Below are 15,552 nucleotides of genomic sequence, written 5' to 3' on the forward strand. Positions count from 1 at the left end.
CTGCCGGTGTTTTGTGTTCTCTGTTCTGAGTCATGGCTTGGATTGCCCAGAATTGAGCCTTAGTTCTGTGTTTGTGTAGCAAATGGAGGGTCTACCCTAGTTATTGATGATGTTAGTCTGTTATAGATTTGTCTGGATTAGCTGTGTCCTCTTCTGGACCTGGGTTTTGGTAGCAGTTTTGAGGAGACCCAGTCAAAAAGCTGGAACCAGCTTCTCTTAAGGCTGCCACAGCCAGGTAAACAGGGGAGACAGATTTGTCCCAGGGAAAGGGAGAAGTAGTGGAGTCTCCCTCTGCTCATGCCAGGGCTCTGCTGCTTGTAGCAGGCAGCAGCAAGCAAAGATGTCTTTCCATGCCCACATCCCAGACCAGTGACATTGGCATTGGCAAACACTATTGTACTGACTGAGGTGCAGAATACAGGAATGAAGTCCCGTATCAGAACCAGTACCATGTTGTGTCAGAGAACTCTGAGTTAACCCTTCTTAATTCAATTGCCATAGATCTGATTGCAAGTTTCTGATATTCAGGCAAAGGTCCGTGTTCCATTTGGTCTTGGCAGTAAAAGTGAGATGATTGGTAAAGCACATTGGTTTTTCAGGTCTAACATGCTCTGATCAGTTATGTTCCTAGTGCAGCAATGGGATGTTTTTTCCCCTCAAGTAATGTAAATGTTGACTTAACAAGAGAAGTAAAAAGAAATTTCATCAAATCTGGTCATTGTTGCAGACAGTGCCTTACTATCGTTCCTCGTCTGTCTGACTGAATTCTCTTCAACTGCATCATTGATTAATTAACTCTGTTTTTTCTAATTTTTCATCAGCCTATACAGGCTGCTTGTATGAGTTTTAAGAGCTCTGTAATCTTTATCTCTGAAAGATCTGCTAGGCTTGGTCAACAGCCTCCTTGCCTGTGTTTATTTTGTTCAAATTCTCAAAATGGTACCTATTGGTATTGTGCAGCATCAACTCAGCCAGGATACTCCAGGGGTGTAATTTTTTCCACTCAAATGATTTCTAGTCTGTTTCTCTGAGCTGTGAATGTCAAGTGATCCATTTGTTTACCTTATTTTCCTGCCTTCTGACTGAAATGCAAAGATTTTTACAGAACTGAAAATTCTGCAAACTTAAATCTAGGGAACTAATCCACAAGGGGACAAATAACTGGTGTTTCTCCAGCTAAGTGGAAATGGTAGGCTGGCTCTCAGGTTGGACTGGGACCAGTGCAGTGTGTCTGGGTGTGTGAGATCCTGATCCTGTAGCCTTTAGGTATCTACTGCTGGGCTGGAGTGCTTCACTGCTCTTCTCCAGTCTTACACACACTGTTCACCTGGGGATGGTGCAGTGCAGTGTCTCAGTGAGGATCTGAGCTGTGACTTACTTGGCTCCTTCACAGGAAATAGGACAGTGCTGGTGCTTGCCTCCTGCAGGCTTTAATGGGGAGTGAACACCACCTTGTTGGGAGTCACACCTGAGTGAGTGAGTGAGTGGCACAAGGGATCCCAGGTAATCATCTCATTTTGGTGCATCTATGGTGGGATTTAATGGAAGTGCTGTCACTTGGCCTCCACTGATGTCCATCCCCTGTTGGTACTTCTAGAACTGCAGCAACCTTTGGCCTTTTTCTGGTCCATGAAGTCATTGCCTTTTTTGTGTGATACAAGCTAGCTGGGAACTGTGCCTTCCTTCCAAAATAAAAACTGAACTAATTGCACTTTGTTTCTCTCCAGCTGCCTTTTGGGGAGATATCGCTTTAGATGAAGATGATCTGAAGTTGTTTCAAATAGACAGAACTGCTGACTTAACAAAGCACTCAGATGGCAACGCAAGACACACTTCAGGTAAGGGCAGCCCTGGCGTGGGGATGCCTTCTCTCACCTGCTTTTGTCCTTAGGGAAGGAGCGCTTCCATTTCCCTGCTGGTGCTGTTCCCACAGCCAGGGTGGTGTGTGCAGAGCTCAGCTATGGCACCGAGGGTGGGATCCAGCTCTGAGCTTTGTTAAATAAAAATCAAGTCACAGATTGATATAGCCAAATCCTATCTTGTCTGAGGGATGTTTTCAGATTTATAGCACTGGTCTCTTTCTATGAGGAAATAGCTTTTTGCTAATTTGGAAGGAGATATGTTTGAAGTTGAGCCACTCAGTTTGTCAGGAGTTCTGACTCGTATTGTGCTCCTTTTTCTTTCCCTATATGATCTTAATGGAATAATACATTTTCTCAGCTGTCTGCCTAGTGAAACTCATTGCAATTGTGCATCCAGACTGCCCTAGAAGTGATATTCTAATCAAAATAGGTTAACAATGGTGTTGATTTTCTGTAAAGCATGTGCTCAGTTTGGCCTCTGTGCAACCCTAATGTGTGCTCGGTCTCATGCTGGACCAAAGGTGTTTCTTGACTCAGGACTCTGACTGGACTGCAGCTCTAACAGTCTCTGAAACACTGCATCTGAATCAGAGGGCTCTCCACAGTGTTTTTCCCTCTAGTTCACTTTATGCTGCAAGAGAGAAATTGCTGGAAGTCTGAGCTCTGAGATGTACCAGAGGGACTGGAGACAAAGCGTATCAGAACAAATTTCTGTTTTTCTTTGCTGTTCTGCCTCTAGACAAGTAGGGTGACAGGGTGGGTAAAGGCAAAAATCACTGAAACTGTATGTTCACCTGACCCCCGTGCAACTCAGCTCATCTGTCATTTGAAAGCACTGGTGGCTGGTTCTCTTTCCTTGTAACTGCCTAGCTGTGGCTTCAGAGCATCTCAGTACCATGTAGGTCTGGTTCTGGGGATGAGTGGTCCACCTTCCTGTTGGGATGAGTGTGAAACATGACACATCCAACACAGGCATATTTATTTGTCAATGTACCTGAAATTCTGGGTAGAGAAGGGCTGTCCAGTTCTTCAGATTATGGCTAGCTCCCTGGAAATGCCATTGTCCTGTATTGCTGTGTCACTTAGCCCATCATGTTTTTGGCTGTCACACATTCTTAGGTGGTAGGTTGTTAGGAGCAGAAGATATATCAGAAAATGAGGACTAGGTGGGACAGGTAGCATTAATCTCTTTCACATCCCTTTGTTGATTCCTGAAGTTAGATGAGGACATTACTAGGAAAGTAAAGTCAGATATGTTTGAATGTATCCGTTTTCTCTGGTAGCTTTTTTAGTTGTCATGTCTAGCACATTTCTTTCACTAGGCACTGGTGCCAGACCTGTGCCATCTGGAAAACGAACTGGGTTTTATAACTCACATCTGTATCATTTAATGCTGCCATGGGTCTCTTACAGCCATGGCTTGTGTGGTGTGTTTGGACCAGTCTCTTCTTTGCACTTGTTACTGATGCATCATACAGTGCTTTGCCTTGGGTGAATGGAGATGTCACCTCATTCACTTTCCCTTGTCCTCATCTCTAGCAGGTTTCATTTGTACCCCTGGGAGTGCAGCTGACAAATGGGCCGCCCCTGGGACTGGGATGCTTTCTGCAGGGCACACACAGAGGCATCTCTGTGGTCACCTGCCCTGTGAGGGACTCTTGGCATGGGCAGGAAGGGTTGATTTTTCTCTTGTGAGGCTTGTTTGACACTCTTGTGAATTGTAAGAGGGTGGCCTACTTCAGCATGGTGGGGGATTGGGCTCCATTCTTCCCTGGGAGAAAATGCTACTCCCTGCTTTATTTCTAGTGGGAAGAATGCAACCTCTGTACAGAAACAGCCTAAGACCCTTTATGAATGGAAGCCCTTGAATGATAACATTTCAGAGTTGCCTAAAGCTGTTAATCGGATTAGTGGTATAGTGGAGGAAGTCCTTGGTACCTATATACAGACACCCAGGCTCCTCCTGCAGGGAGCTGCCCTTCTCACCATGCTGTTCAGCATCCAGGCATTCTTCTGGCCCACTGTTTTTCCCTTGTTCCCAGAAAATGCTGTTCAGCTGGAAGGAGAATGGAAAATTGTGCAGTTTGACACTGCTGGGCTTGTTTGTAGGTGTGCACCCTGATAGGTGGTGTGGAGCATCTGCAGCTGTCAGGCTCTGCCAGAGGATTGAGGTTCCCATGTGCTCAGGAGTGATTGGACGCATGGTCCTCTGGATCCAGCATTGTACTGCTTGGGGGAAAGCTTTGCCTTGGCTGGTAAAGACACAGACTGTCAGATGTTTCAAGTTTTCCCCTTCTTCACCCTTTCCCAGTCATTGTCTAGTAAATAGCTAGGTACTTCTCTGGGTCCTTGAGAGAGACGGGAAGGGAATCAGAGAAATCTTTGGATTTTGCCATGGGTCTCTGTCATGGATCTCTGTCCTCAGCTTAATTTCACAGTATGAGTGTGCTTCAGGCATGTTTTCTCCAATAATTTCCTGCTTGCAGAAATGCCATGGTAATTTTTCAGAAACTAAATATTTGTGAGCCTGTTTGAGAATGAAATGCCTTAAAGTTCAGTGTTTCCAAGCATTTTCTCAGCAAATATTGGAGTTGGTGTTTTATTCCTACCATCTGAAAGCAATGGACCAAATAGCATTGTCTCCTTGGTAAAGTCACAGGACTATGGTTCCTTCCCTCTGAGCAATGCTGGCTCAGAGCTCTCTGGCAATCCCCTCAAAAACTGCTCATGTGGATTTTAGGGGTGGCTGTCTCCTTGACACCTTACCTCAGTGCTCCAGCAATGATGGTCATCTTTGGCTTTGTCTGGATTTCTGTGTCCATTACACTCAGATTCTTTTGTGTTAGTGGTCACATTGGGAATTGACATTACACAGAGAATTGCATCACTTGTGTTATGTACTTAAAGCCTTCTGGAGTGCAGTGTATGACCTGATAGTCCTTATTCATGTGAGCAGTCTCATTTGCTCCAAAGGAGCTTCCTTCCTAAAAATTTACCAGGAAGAGTACAGGTCAAGCATCTAAAACTGCAGTAGGTTTTCAATAGCATCTTGTGTGCAAGCATCCTGCATTAGATCACATTGTACAAGTGGAGTTTCCTTCAGGCCTGTTGAGGGAAAGGCAGGCATGGTGGTGGTCTGTGGCTGAGTGGAACCCAGTTAATCCAAGCAGCTGTTAAAGTCTGCATGTTGATCTGCAGTGACTTGGGTACAGCTCTGAGCTGTGTGAGGCTGTTTGCATGCAGTGCAGATTAAGTGTGAGTGGATGCCAGGAGATGTGCTCTAACAAGAGCTACCAACTAGTTCATTTCTTGTTATGACCCTTCCATGACATCCCTGAAGGTTTTTCCCAAAGTACTGTCCTCCAACCCAATTTTAATTGTGATCATTACATGACTTCTGGGCTCCTTTCCACAGGTCTCTCACCTCAGCTCTGTTTCACCTGAAACCTAGTTTTATTCTAATCAGTGATCTGGCAAAAGAGCTCTTTAAAGTTGAACATTTGACCTTTCTTTGAGTTAAGATTTTTCTAATTTTCTAAGCCAGAATTTTTTTCCCCCTCATTGGCCATTCTCCTTTGGACCTAAGTCCTAAACTTTGAGACTTGCTTGTGATTTTTTTGTTTGTTGCTTTATAATATAAGAAATTTTGCAGAGCAAACTATGTCCACCACATCACCTGCTCATCCTGCTATCACCATGTGTAGCACCATATAAAACCTGCCTAACAAGGAATTTCTCCTCTTCCTTAAAAATATTTTCCTGCTAGAAGAAGGCACAAACAATGAGGCATATTGTTAAAATGCAGGTCTTAGCTGCCTCCCTATCTCTGTTTCTGTGGGATCAAGTTTAGATGTTATGTTTACTATGAAAATCAGGTGTTCTCATGCAGTGGTGTTGAAATGGATCCCCTTAGGATTTGGTAGAGAGACAGTAATGGTTCAGAACATAATGAAATGAATCTGTTACCTGGAGATCTGCCAGTGAGTGCTATCTCAGCAAGCCCATGCATCACCAACCCCTAATCACTTTGATGAAAGATTTTTCAAAAAGTTTGCAGTTCTGAAAAGTTTCTTGGTTTTTTTTAAACTCTAGTGAAAATATTTGCTTTTACGATATAATTTAGTTTAGAAGAAATATGACTGAAAACTTTCAGGCTTCATCTGCTGCAGTGGGAAAAAAAAAAGAGAATCTAGAGGCAGGATGGGAAATTGCACAGTGTCACCTCTCTTTTGGGCCCAAATGAGTCCAGCGGTGCAAGGTGATTACCTGCTGAAGCATTAGGCACAGAGGAAGAAGACTTTATTTCTTGCCATGCCTCTTAGTAGTATATGCCTGTTTTATAACTGGCTTGATTTAAGTTTTTATGGGCATTTTGGGGATTATGAGGACTTTTCTGATACGTTACCCCTTTACCTGACTTTTGTATCATAGAGACAGTTTCTAGTCCTGAAAGGCACCTCTGTAAATAAGAAGGGCAAGTTTGTCTCTTCAGGGTTTGGCAGCAGCAGATCAGAAGCTGAGGGCATCTGGCTGCCCTCACTGATGCCATGCTGTGCTGGGCTTGCTGCTAAGAAGCTGACTCCACATCCCACTGTGGCCAAGAATGCTTTTCAAGAACAGTCCAAACAAGTTTTCTTTACCTGTCATCCTGAGAGGTTTTGAGGCTCATGGCTTGAAGGCCCTGATGTGCCTTTCACACTGCCACAAATTACTGGCAGAAGAAATTCAGAGAGCATCTTTTCTAGCTAGAGTAATGCTTCAGATCACAGTGCAGCTGGGAGAGGGATGTATTTTGAGCCCAGGCTCTCTGCTGAAATCAGGGGACACAGAGGCTGCTGTCAGTGACTGGAGGCTCTGACATTAGACCTTGTCCTAAGGGCAGGGACCTGGTTCATTGGCAGCAGCTCTGCTGTTCTTGAGTGTGCTGTGAAAATACACTCAGCTGCTCTGCTGCCTCACCACATCTGCACATGAGCCCACCTGCAACAGGATGCTTTGCTTGTTTCTTGTTTTACGGTGCTCGTCTGTCTCTGGTTGCATTCTTGAGGAAAGGCATTGATTCCTGTGTAAGCTGGATTTACTTGCTGGACAGGTTGCTGGAGTGCAGCTCTCCTGCTGAGAGTTGTGCTAGTTAACTTCAGGCTGGAGAGCAGGAATTCTCCAGTGGAATGCTTAAGGTACTGGTGGCAGTACCAGCAGGGTTTCTGCTCTCTCACTTTGTGAGAGCTTCCTCACCGGAGGGGCTGTGGCCAGTAGCAGTGCTGCACATTGCATCAGAGTCCTTTTGAATGCTACTCATGTGTTTCTAGTGAAATTTAACTTAGTGCAAAATATACTTCTAGAAGACTGCAAAATCCAGGGATTTAGACCGTGACTGAGATTCCAGGGATGATCTGATTTATGGATTTGAAAACAAGACTGTTAAATTCAGCTGATTTGACACGTGCTTGCCACCTCAGCTGGTTTTCCCACTCTAACTCATATTTGGTGTTCTACTGTAATGTCACTCAGTTCAGGGTAGGAGGAGTAGACTTCAGCATTGCTAGGTTTCACAGAATCACAGAATCATAGCATTTAGGGCTTCTTGGAGCCCAGCTTTTAATTCATTTAGGCTTGGAGCAAGTCTCTGGGTTGTGCTAACTTAACCTGAGCTGTATTGGTCACAATTGGCCAGAAGCAATGCAAGTAACTGTGTACGTGCTGTAACATAACCCACATCTGTGAACTCTCTGCAGGGGTCTGCTCTTTCCCTGGGAAATCCCTAGTGGGAAATCTTTAGTGAAGGTTGCTTCCTCCTGTGTGAGTAGAGGAGCATCTTTGTTCCAGCAGACCTGTCTGAGGGCTCTGTCCAGCTGTCTGCATACCTCCTTTCAGTTTTCCCCAACACGTGACATGCACTCTGGGGATGTCTCTTTGCAGTCCAGGCACATTTTTAACAGGAAGAGGAGCCTCAGGAGTGGAAAGGTAGGTGCCTACAGCTGGCCTGATGCTGAGGTTTGGTTAGCTGTGCCAGATGATTTTCCTATGACTAGTCCAAATGTTTACCTCTGTGAGTTGATTCACTCAGGGGTTTTACCAGAGCAGACAGCCATGAAATGCATTTCCCACAGTTCTGTGGTTTGCTAAGGCAAAGCAGGAACTCCCCTTTGTAGGAGCTGAGTAAGTCCTCTAGGACTGAGAGTGTTCTTGTTCCCTCTGCTTTTCAGAGTTATCCCCTGTCCCAAATCTACCCTTCCATGCAATAAGCCACTGATCTTCTCTTTAAAGAAAAGCAGATACTGTGCTTTTTTTCTCCCAGCCCAGAGTCTTACATTCATATTGCAACCTTCTCAGACTTGCCTGATTTTCTCTAGCATAGAGATAACTAAGCATAAATCCCATACCATTAGCTGGTAGACCTTCTGATTCCCTCTCTAGTTAAGACTCTTCTGCTAGAAAATGCCTATCTTAGGTTTGATATTTTCACACCAAGTGCTTTTCTTTGTGGGTTTCTGAGTGCCAGCTTGAAGTCTTTTCTGGAAATTATTGAGAGGGATTTTTCTCATCTTAGGGATGCACTTTTTCTAGTCATAGGACTAGAATCTGCCAGTCTGGTGCTTGGTGGTAGGAGAGAAGGTCATCAAGTGAAGATGCCAAAGTGTGGAGGTGTATATGTGCAAAGGGGACAGATCTCCCTGGTAAGGCTGGAGAAGAAGCCCTGAGTCAGGACAGCATGGCAATCAGGTTGGCCACATCTGCCTGTTCTCAGGGGCTGTCCAGTGCCTTCCTGTGCGGTGGGTGCTGCTTGAGACCTGCCTGAGAAGCAAGCAACAAGAGGTGCTAGAGTCTTTACTCCACCTGTCCCACCAACAGATAGGCAGGCTCTGATTTTCTTTCAGCTAGGGTCTTTCCAGTATTGCGTGTTGCTTTGAAACCAGGCGGGGCTAGTGGGCTTGCAGTATTCCTTTACACACTTGGCTGTGGTGTTCCAGACTTGTGACAAACAGAGAAATGAAATCTATCTCCTTTTTCCCCTTTGTTTGTGGTAAAGGTTGGGCAGGGTAAAGACAGTCCCAAGCAATAGGTGCTGAGCACACCTGAATGGGCAGAGCACAACCTGAATGGCACGGCCCTGTTACTTGCTCCACATTTCCTGTGGACTAAGATGTTCTTTTTCTTCCTGTCTAAGTTCCCAGTGGCAGCTGGTCACATGCTCCACAGAGTTTGTTTTGTAAATGCACTGTTCCCTGAAATCAAGTTTTCTGGATGGTGGCCTTCCACCTGTCAAAATAAGTGGTTTGATTTCTGCTGTGCAGTCAATGTTGAGCCTTACACAGTTTTATTTTAGTGGCTTTATGAGTGCTGCAATATTGCACAAATGAATCCATCCAAGCAATAAAGCTTTCTCCATTGTAACAAAAATCCCCAGCTATTTCAAACACTGCCACTTACTCATTCTTAGTGGAAACTTCAGTTGTGCTTATCTTGTGAGTCACAATTCATATGCTTCTTTCAGAAATCATCCAGGAAGGCAGGTAACTCAGTATCACTCTTGTCAAATGCTTCACTTCAGAAATGAAATAGCATGGATTTTGTTAATGAGCAATTAACATTATTTAAGCACCCAAAACATCTGCAGAAGCTATCCATTGATGCTATGGCTAAAGCTGCTTCCAGTGTTTCTGTAGTTTCTTCCTGTTGAGTGTGGTGCCACCACCAGCTCTGGGCAGGGCTGCAGCTCTGGGCAAGGCTGCTGCAGTGCTCCTGCACACATGATGCCAAATCCCTGCTGCTCCATGCTTAGCTATGCCAGGTTTTGGCTCCCAGCCCCACTACTTTCCTCATCTCAAAGGTCTCTTGGGCACATCTAAAGCACCTGGGAGTTGGTACTGGTTGGCACAATTAACCCTTTCAGGAGCTGGGATAATCACAGTGTAGAACATTTATAAAATCTGATTTCTGTTTGCAACTGTCGTGCTCTTGATCGCTCTTAATTAAATTTTCTTTTGCTCTCGTCTACAGCTGGTGTATCACATTTGGAGGCTGTTGCTTTTACTGACGCCAGAAGAGTCTGAATGGTCTTTTGTATTTGAGTGGACGTTATTAAATAGTTTTATATTAATTAACTGTGATGAAGGGAGCACATGGGCGAATGTACTTGAGGAGATCAGTTTATCCATATGGAAATTACATTGAAAGTTAAATCCATTACCCTAATTGTAAAACTCGACAGTGCTTAGCCAATAACTGTGGCATTGGCTAAATCATGCATTTGTGGTTCAGAGCTGGGCAAATGCCTAATTTCCTTGAATATTTGCTCAAATGAAAAATTGTATTTGCCTCAATTGCATAAACTGCCTCATCATTTCTGAGAGTGTTTTAGGCAAATGAGTCTGGGGGCAGAGCCAGTCTATGAAAGAGTAAGAGTCTAATAAGCTCTGAGAGCAGTCACTGCAGGATGATCAGTCTGAAAGACTGGCTGGGCTGTCTTGACTCTCAGGCTCTCTACTTTCAAACAGGAATCTGTGTCCACAAAATAAAAGTTGTTTACACTGATCAGAAAAATGTCTGGAAGGTCCAAGGAACAATCAATTGCCAAAATGGCTTGTTGGACAATAGCAAGCAACAAATAAATTAGAAGTTGTAAACTGCTCGTGGTTGATTCTGAGCAGAAAGGGGTTACATTTGTGGAATAAATGTGTTCACTTTGAGCCACTTGTTCAGGCTTAATTTGGAGACAAGGCTGATGCTTGTAGCTGCAGTGGACAAAACCCCTTTGCTGCAGCTCCCCTTTTCAAATGGTGAGGACAAAGTATTTATTCAGCTGTCAAGTGGGGAAAGAAAGCAAATTAGTTTTAGGCTGGAACACTGGACTGTGTTTGCTGTTGTATTTCTGAGGCCAGATGGTAACTTGGACAGCCCTAGGGAATGGGTAACAAGTTTCTCCAGGGCAAAGATCAGAAGCAAAAGGAAATATTCAGATTATGTTGCAGTTCCACTTCCTAGAGAGGGAAAGGGAGTGTGAGATGCATCAGGCTGTGTTAGGGAGGGGATTAGCCACTCCTTTTCTTCGGTTGTTGCTGAATCCTGGAGTCAGTTTGTGGTGGGTGGGTTTGACACCCCACTCCCCCTGCAAAGCACAGATGGCCCTGGGAGGGTCAGGGAAGCTCCCCCAGCACCCATGGGGCAGGGAGGAAAGGGCCTCAGTCCTCAATTCCCCCACAGCTGTTCCAATGACAGCAAGGGATTTGGGCACCTCTTCCACCAGGGAGGCAGGGAGACCTTGTGGAAGGAGATGGTCTGAGGTTACCTAAGAGTGGCTACATTTGGCTTGTGCTCCCAGAGTGTTTTAAGTCCCACTTGTCTGGCTGCAGTAATGGCTCCTGCCTCAGTTTCCCTGGCTTGGCAGTTGGTTTCAGGTGCTGTTTAAATGGGCTGTGGTGGAGCTGGTAGGTAACAAGCAGATGAAGTGTCTCAGCTCTATGTGCTTAGGCTGCTCAGCTGCCTGTTAAACATTGTTCAGGCTCCCAGGGCATAAGAAGGTACCAAAAACTCTCCAAGAAGCTCCCGGACTCTGAGTGTCCGAATGTCTAGGCAGGAGGAAAGGTCTCTTTAGTGGCACAAAACATTCTTCATGGAAAGAGTTTTAATTCCATTCAAACATAATTTAGCTTCCCATGTAAGTGCTTTCATTTTGAGTGAATTTTTATCCAGCATAAACAAGGTGGGGGGAAAACAAGGGGATTAGGAAGGTTGAAGGGACGGAGTGGCCTGGCTGGGTTGCTGGGAGCAGCAGGCTCTCCCTGGAGCCCCAGCTGGAGCAGGGCAGCACACGGAATAGTGCATGGCCCTGTCTGGAGCAGCCTGGGCTGCACTGAGCCTGAAGAAATCAGACTCTGCAGGTCAGAAGGAAAGGAATGTCAGCCAGAGGGGGACTGTGAGGTTGGTACTGCCCACTAGGACAGCAATGGGTGAACCCAAGCCAGCTCTTACAGTTTCCTTATTGCCTGCAAGTTCACTTTCCTTCTTCCTTTTCCTTTCTGTTTCCTTCCAAAAGAGAGACAGGGAGGGAAGGTGGGTTTTGTGAATTGAGAGGAATGTAATAGTGAAGCAGACACCTGTTAGGAGTAGATCTTGATCCATCAGATTGACAAGAAATCAAGTGCAAGGGGATGGGGACAGTTGGTACTATGCATTACTCAGTTTATATGCTGGGAGAGGAGAAGTCTTACACCATGCGTGGGGACCTGGCTGCATAACAGAGACACCCACATGGCCAGGATACTCATGTGCCCACTTCAGTATTTCATTTTCACTTGCCTCAGTAAAAGCACTGTGCTTGCAGGGCTCTTTGTCACTGGAAGGAACTAGTGAAATGACACAGGTTGTAGGTATCATTTATCTCTCATTCATCTGTCTTTTTACCTGAGGAAACAGAAGTGATTGTTGCAGCCCACAAGAAAACACCTCTTTCAGTCTTCAGTCCTTCCTTTTACCCAGAGAGTGTTGGTCCCCTTAAGCATTAACTCTCAGTGGAGAGGTTGGGTCAGACTGTCCCCTTTCTTGCAATGCCTTCTTTAAAAACTGGATGCATCACAGTATAAAAGCAATGTTGCCACTTCCAGAAGAGCAGGCAGTATCCAGGGAAAATACAGGGTGTTTGGGAATGGTGCTGCCTGCACTTCTGCTCTGCCTGCCATCCCACTCCAAGTACAGCTGGCCAGCAGAAGATTTTGGTCCATGAAGTGCTTTGCAGCTCATGTCTATGGCAGCCCTGGGTTTGCTTAGCTCACTCACCTTCCTCCTCTCGTGAACTTCCCTGTGAGGCCACTGTCCTCCTTCCCTACACCAGCATTCACAGCTGATGGGGAGATGACACATCTGCCTGTCAAGCCTCTGGACCTTGGGACTCTCCTGAGTTATTGCAGCTAGTCAGCTTACTCTGAATAGGAAAAACAGATTCCTGCAGGGAATTTGGGGCTCAGAATTCTTCCTTTCTTTAATTTCTTTTTCTTTAAGTAAATTGAGGGAGCTTCAGCTATTCCACTGACAGGAAATGCTGAAGGATATATCTCAAATCATTTGCTCAGATCTCCAGGGTACAGGGGTTTATGAAAGGTTTTTGCTATAGACTCTCCACCAGCTCTGGGAAACATCTGTTCTGTATTCTGAATGCATTTTCCCAGCAGAAATTGTTTTAATAAAATCATCACTTTTTCTGTGCTTAGAAAACCCAGTGAAATAAAGTTTTTTCCTATGCTAAACAGTTCTTGACCACTGGTTAATGAAGTTAAAAATTGCATGTTTGCATTGTCTGACTTATCCTGCTTTTCCAGGAGCTTCTCTGATGGTCATAATATGACAGCACTTACCAGAGCTGAAACTCTAAAGAATGCCTAGTGTTTAATGTTAACTACACTACTTGGTTTTGTTGGTGCTTCATTCTCTGATTGAAATCCAGTCTCTAAGCCATGGCATGTGAACAGCCTGTATATTGAGTGAGACTATGAAAGCAGGGTGTTCTAACATATAAGATAGGGGAGATGAAGTGATTAATAATTTTTCAAAAGCATTTTTTTATCACTGTGTTGTAGCCCAGCTCTGAAATGGCCTTTTCTCCACAGTAAGATGTATTCGAAAAAGTCTTGATGTGGTCTGATTCACCTGAGAGCAAATAATTATGTGCACAGCCAAGTTACTCTCTGCTAAATCAGAAAAATTGGAAAATCTGTCAAAGTCCTCAGTGCTCGCTGTGGGCTCCTTTGTCCTCAGCAGAGGTGATGAACATATGGGTGGTAGCTGTCTTCAAAGTTCAGCTGTGGAACCCTTTCCCTGTGTGGACAGCAACCAGGAAAGGGAAAAGAAAACTCTGTGAACATGAAAAGATTCTTTATTGGTCTGGAGAGGAAAAGGTATCCTGGCTTGGTCCTGTTCTGACACAGGTTTTGATTTTAATGGCAACTTTTACAATTTGGAAAAAAAGGTGGTGTCGCAAGCTTCATCCCATCCAATTTCCTGTGTAAGAATATTTTGTGTTCTCAGACTGCAGTTTTTCAGACAACTACAATTCCTATTGTCACTTGTTGGGTTTTAGACTAACATTATAGATAGGCATCATTTGAAAATGAAGTTTGACTCAGGGTAGACTGATGTTTCTCCCTTGCTTTCAGTTGGATAACTCATCTTGCCTCAGAGTAGCATTTTCCAATGCAAGCTAAAAGACAGATGGTGCTAAAATGTTTTGGAAGTCAGCGGCTCCTCAAGCAGCTTTGAGATCTTAAATGGGCCCAATAGGAGGGTGGTAGGTATTTCTGGGCCAATTATATGCATTCTGATTCACCAGCAGGCTGCTTCACTGCTTTGCCTGGCTTTCCTCTTCCTTTTTCAGACAAGAAGCCCTTCATGGTCCATAAACAAGTGAAAGAAGCACAGAAGCTTTAGTTGACCAGAGATCTGGTTGTCCCCTTTTTGGTGATTCAGACTACCTGGGCTTAACCAAAAAAAGCCAAACCAGAACATGCACAGCAATAAATGCCTTCAATCCTAAATTGCATCTTGAAGAAGGCACGTTTTCAGGTCTGATATATTGCTACTTCTCCAAGTCCCACCCTCTTTTACTGGAAGTGAGGGTTCTGAATGGAATCTGTTCCCTGCTCTTCCTTCAGGCTGCACATCTTTGCCTGTGCTAGTGGTGCAAGGGAACTACCAACAGCATAGCTTTGCTGGCATGCTTTGTGCACTCTCTCTTAATATGTTGTCCTTTACTTTGGTTTCAGCTGAACAACTTGGACTTCATTTAACAAAATTGGATTTTCATTTTCCTCTTCTGGGAGAGTGAGAGAAACTGCTTTCCTCACAGCAGTGCCCCAGCCTGCTGCTTTCTGCTTCACTGGACCCTTACTTACCACCTCAGGCTGCTTCTAGCTCCTGAAAACAATTTATACACCTGTTCTTCAGCTGTGCTTGCAGACATGGTGTGTTTATCTCAGATTTGTGGTTCGTTCAAGCTACTGGACATTTCCTTCAGTTAGCCAAGCTCCCTTGGCAGTGCTGGTCTGTGAGAAACACGAAAACAAGTTGTTGTACAAGTGCACTGTAGGTAGAAGGTGGAATATTCCCCAGCCTGGGTAGAGAATCTCTTCTGTGTCTCTGCCAGGTCATGCACAGAAGTAAGTTGCCTGGTCAGGGACTCCAGCAGTGTTCTGCTGGGGTTGCACCTGTTAAATAGGATGAATTATTAGGAAGAATTGAATTACAAAAATGTGGAGGTTAAGAGGGTTTAGGAGATCTAGTACAGCTCTGTGCATGGAGACATGACCCAACAAATTCTGTATTTTCAACTGATTGTGGGAGAAGCATACAAAACTCAAGCTGAAGAAGGATGAGTGCTGGTCTAGCACAGCAGTGGGTGGAAAGTAGTGAGGATGAAAGTGATCTTGGGGCTTGTTAACTGCTGGAAATCCATTAAAGTCAATGTCATGTCTTTGTGAGATACCCAGCCTGCTTTTATTGGCTTTCTACAGAGCACAATGTCAAACTGGAAATCTCCCTTCTCCTCTTCAGTGCTTCCAATGATAATGGGCTTCAGTACAAATCTGGGCATTTCATGCTCTGGAGCAGTAACACTGGAGTATGTTCTGCTTCTGGCTGTGACAGAGTAGTCTGACAGAGAGGTACCACTTCAGGAATGTGTTGGGGGGATGGCAGGACC

General features: G+C 44.8%; 1 protein-coding gene across 1 annotated transcript in view; it reads left to right on the forward strand.

The window, feature by feature from the left end:
• The window catches only part of TLL2 (tolloid like 2), an 85,472-nt gene that overhangs the window by 29,454 nt on the left and 40,466 nt on the right, over positions 1-15,552 (forward strand). The window contains exon 2 of the mRNA XM_059477362.1: positions 1,728-1,838. Within this exon, the coding sequence (XP_059333345.1) occupies positions 1,728-1,838 (111 nt within the window). The remainder of the gene's footprint in view (positions 1-1,727; positions 1,839-15,552) is intronic.

Source organism: Ammospiza nelsoni, chromosome 8 (assembly GCF_027579445.1).
Source record: "Ammospiza nelsoni isolate bAmmNel1 chromosome 8, bAmmNel1.pri, whole genome shotgun sequence".
NCBI classification, from domain to species: Eukaryota; Metazoa; Chordata; class Aves; order Passeriformes; family Passerellidae; genus Ammospiza; species Ammospiza nelsoni.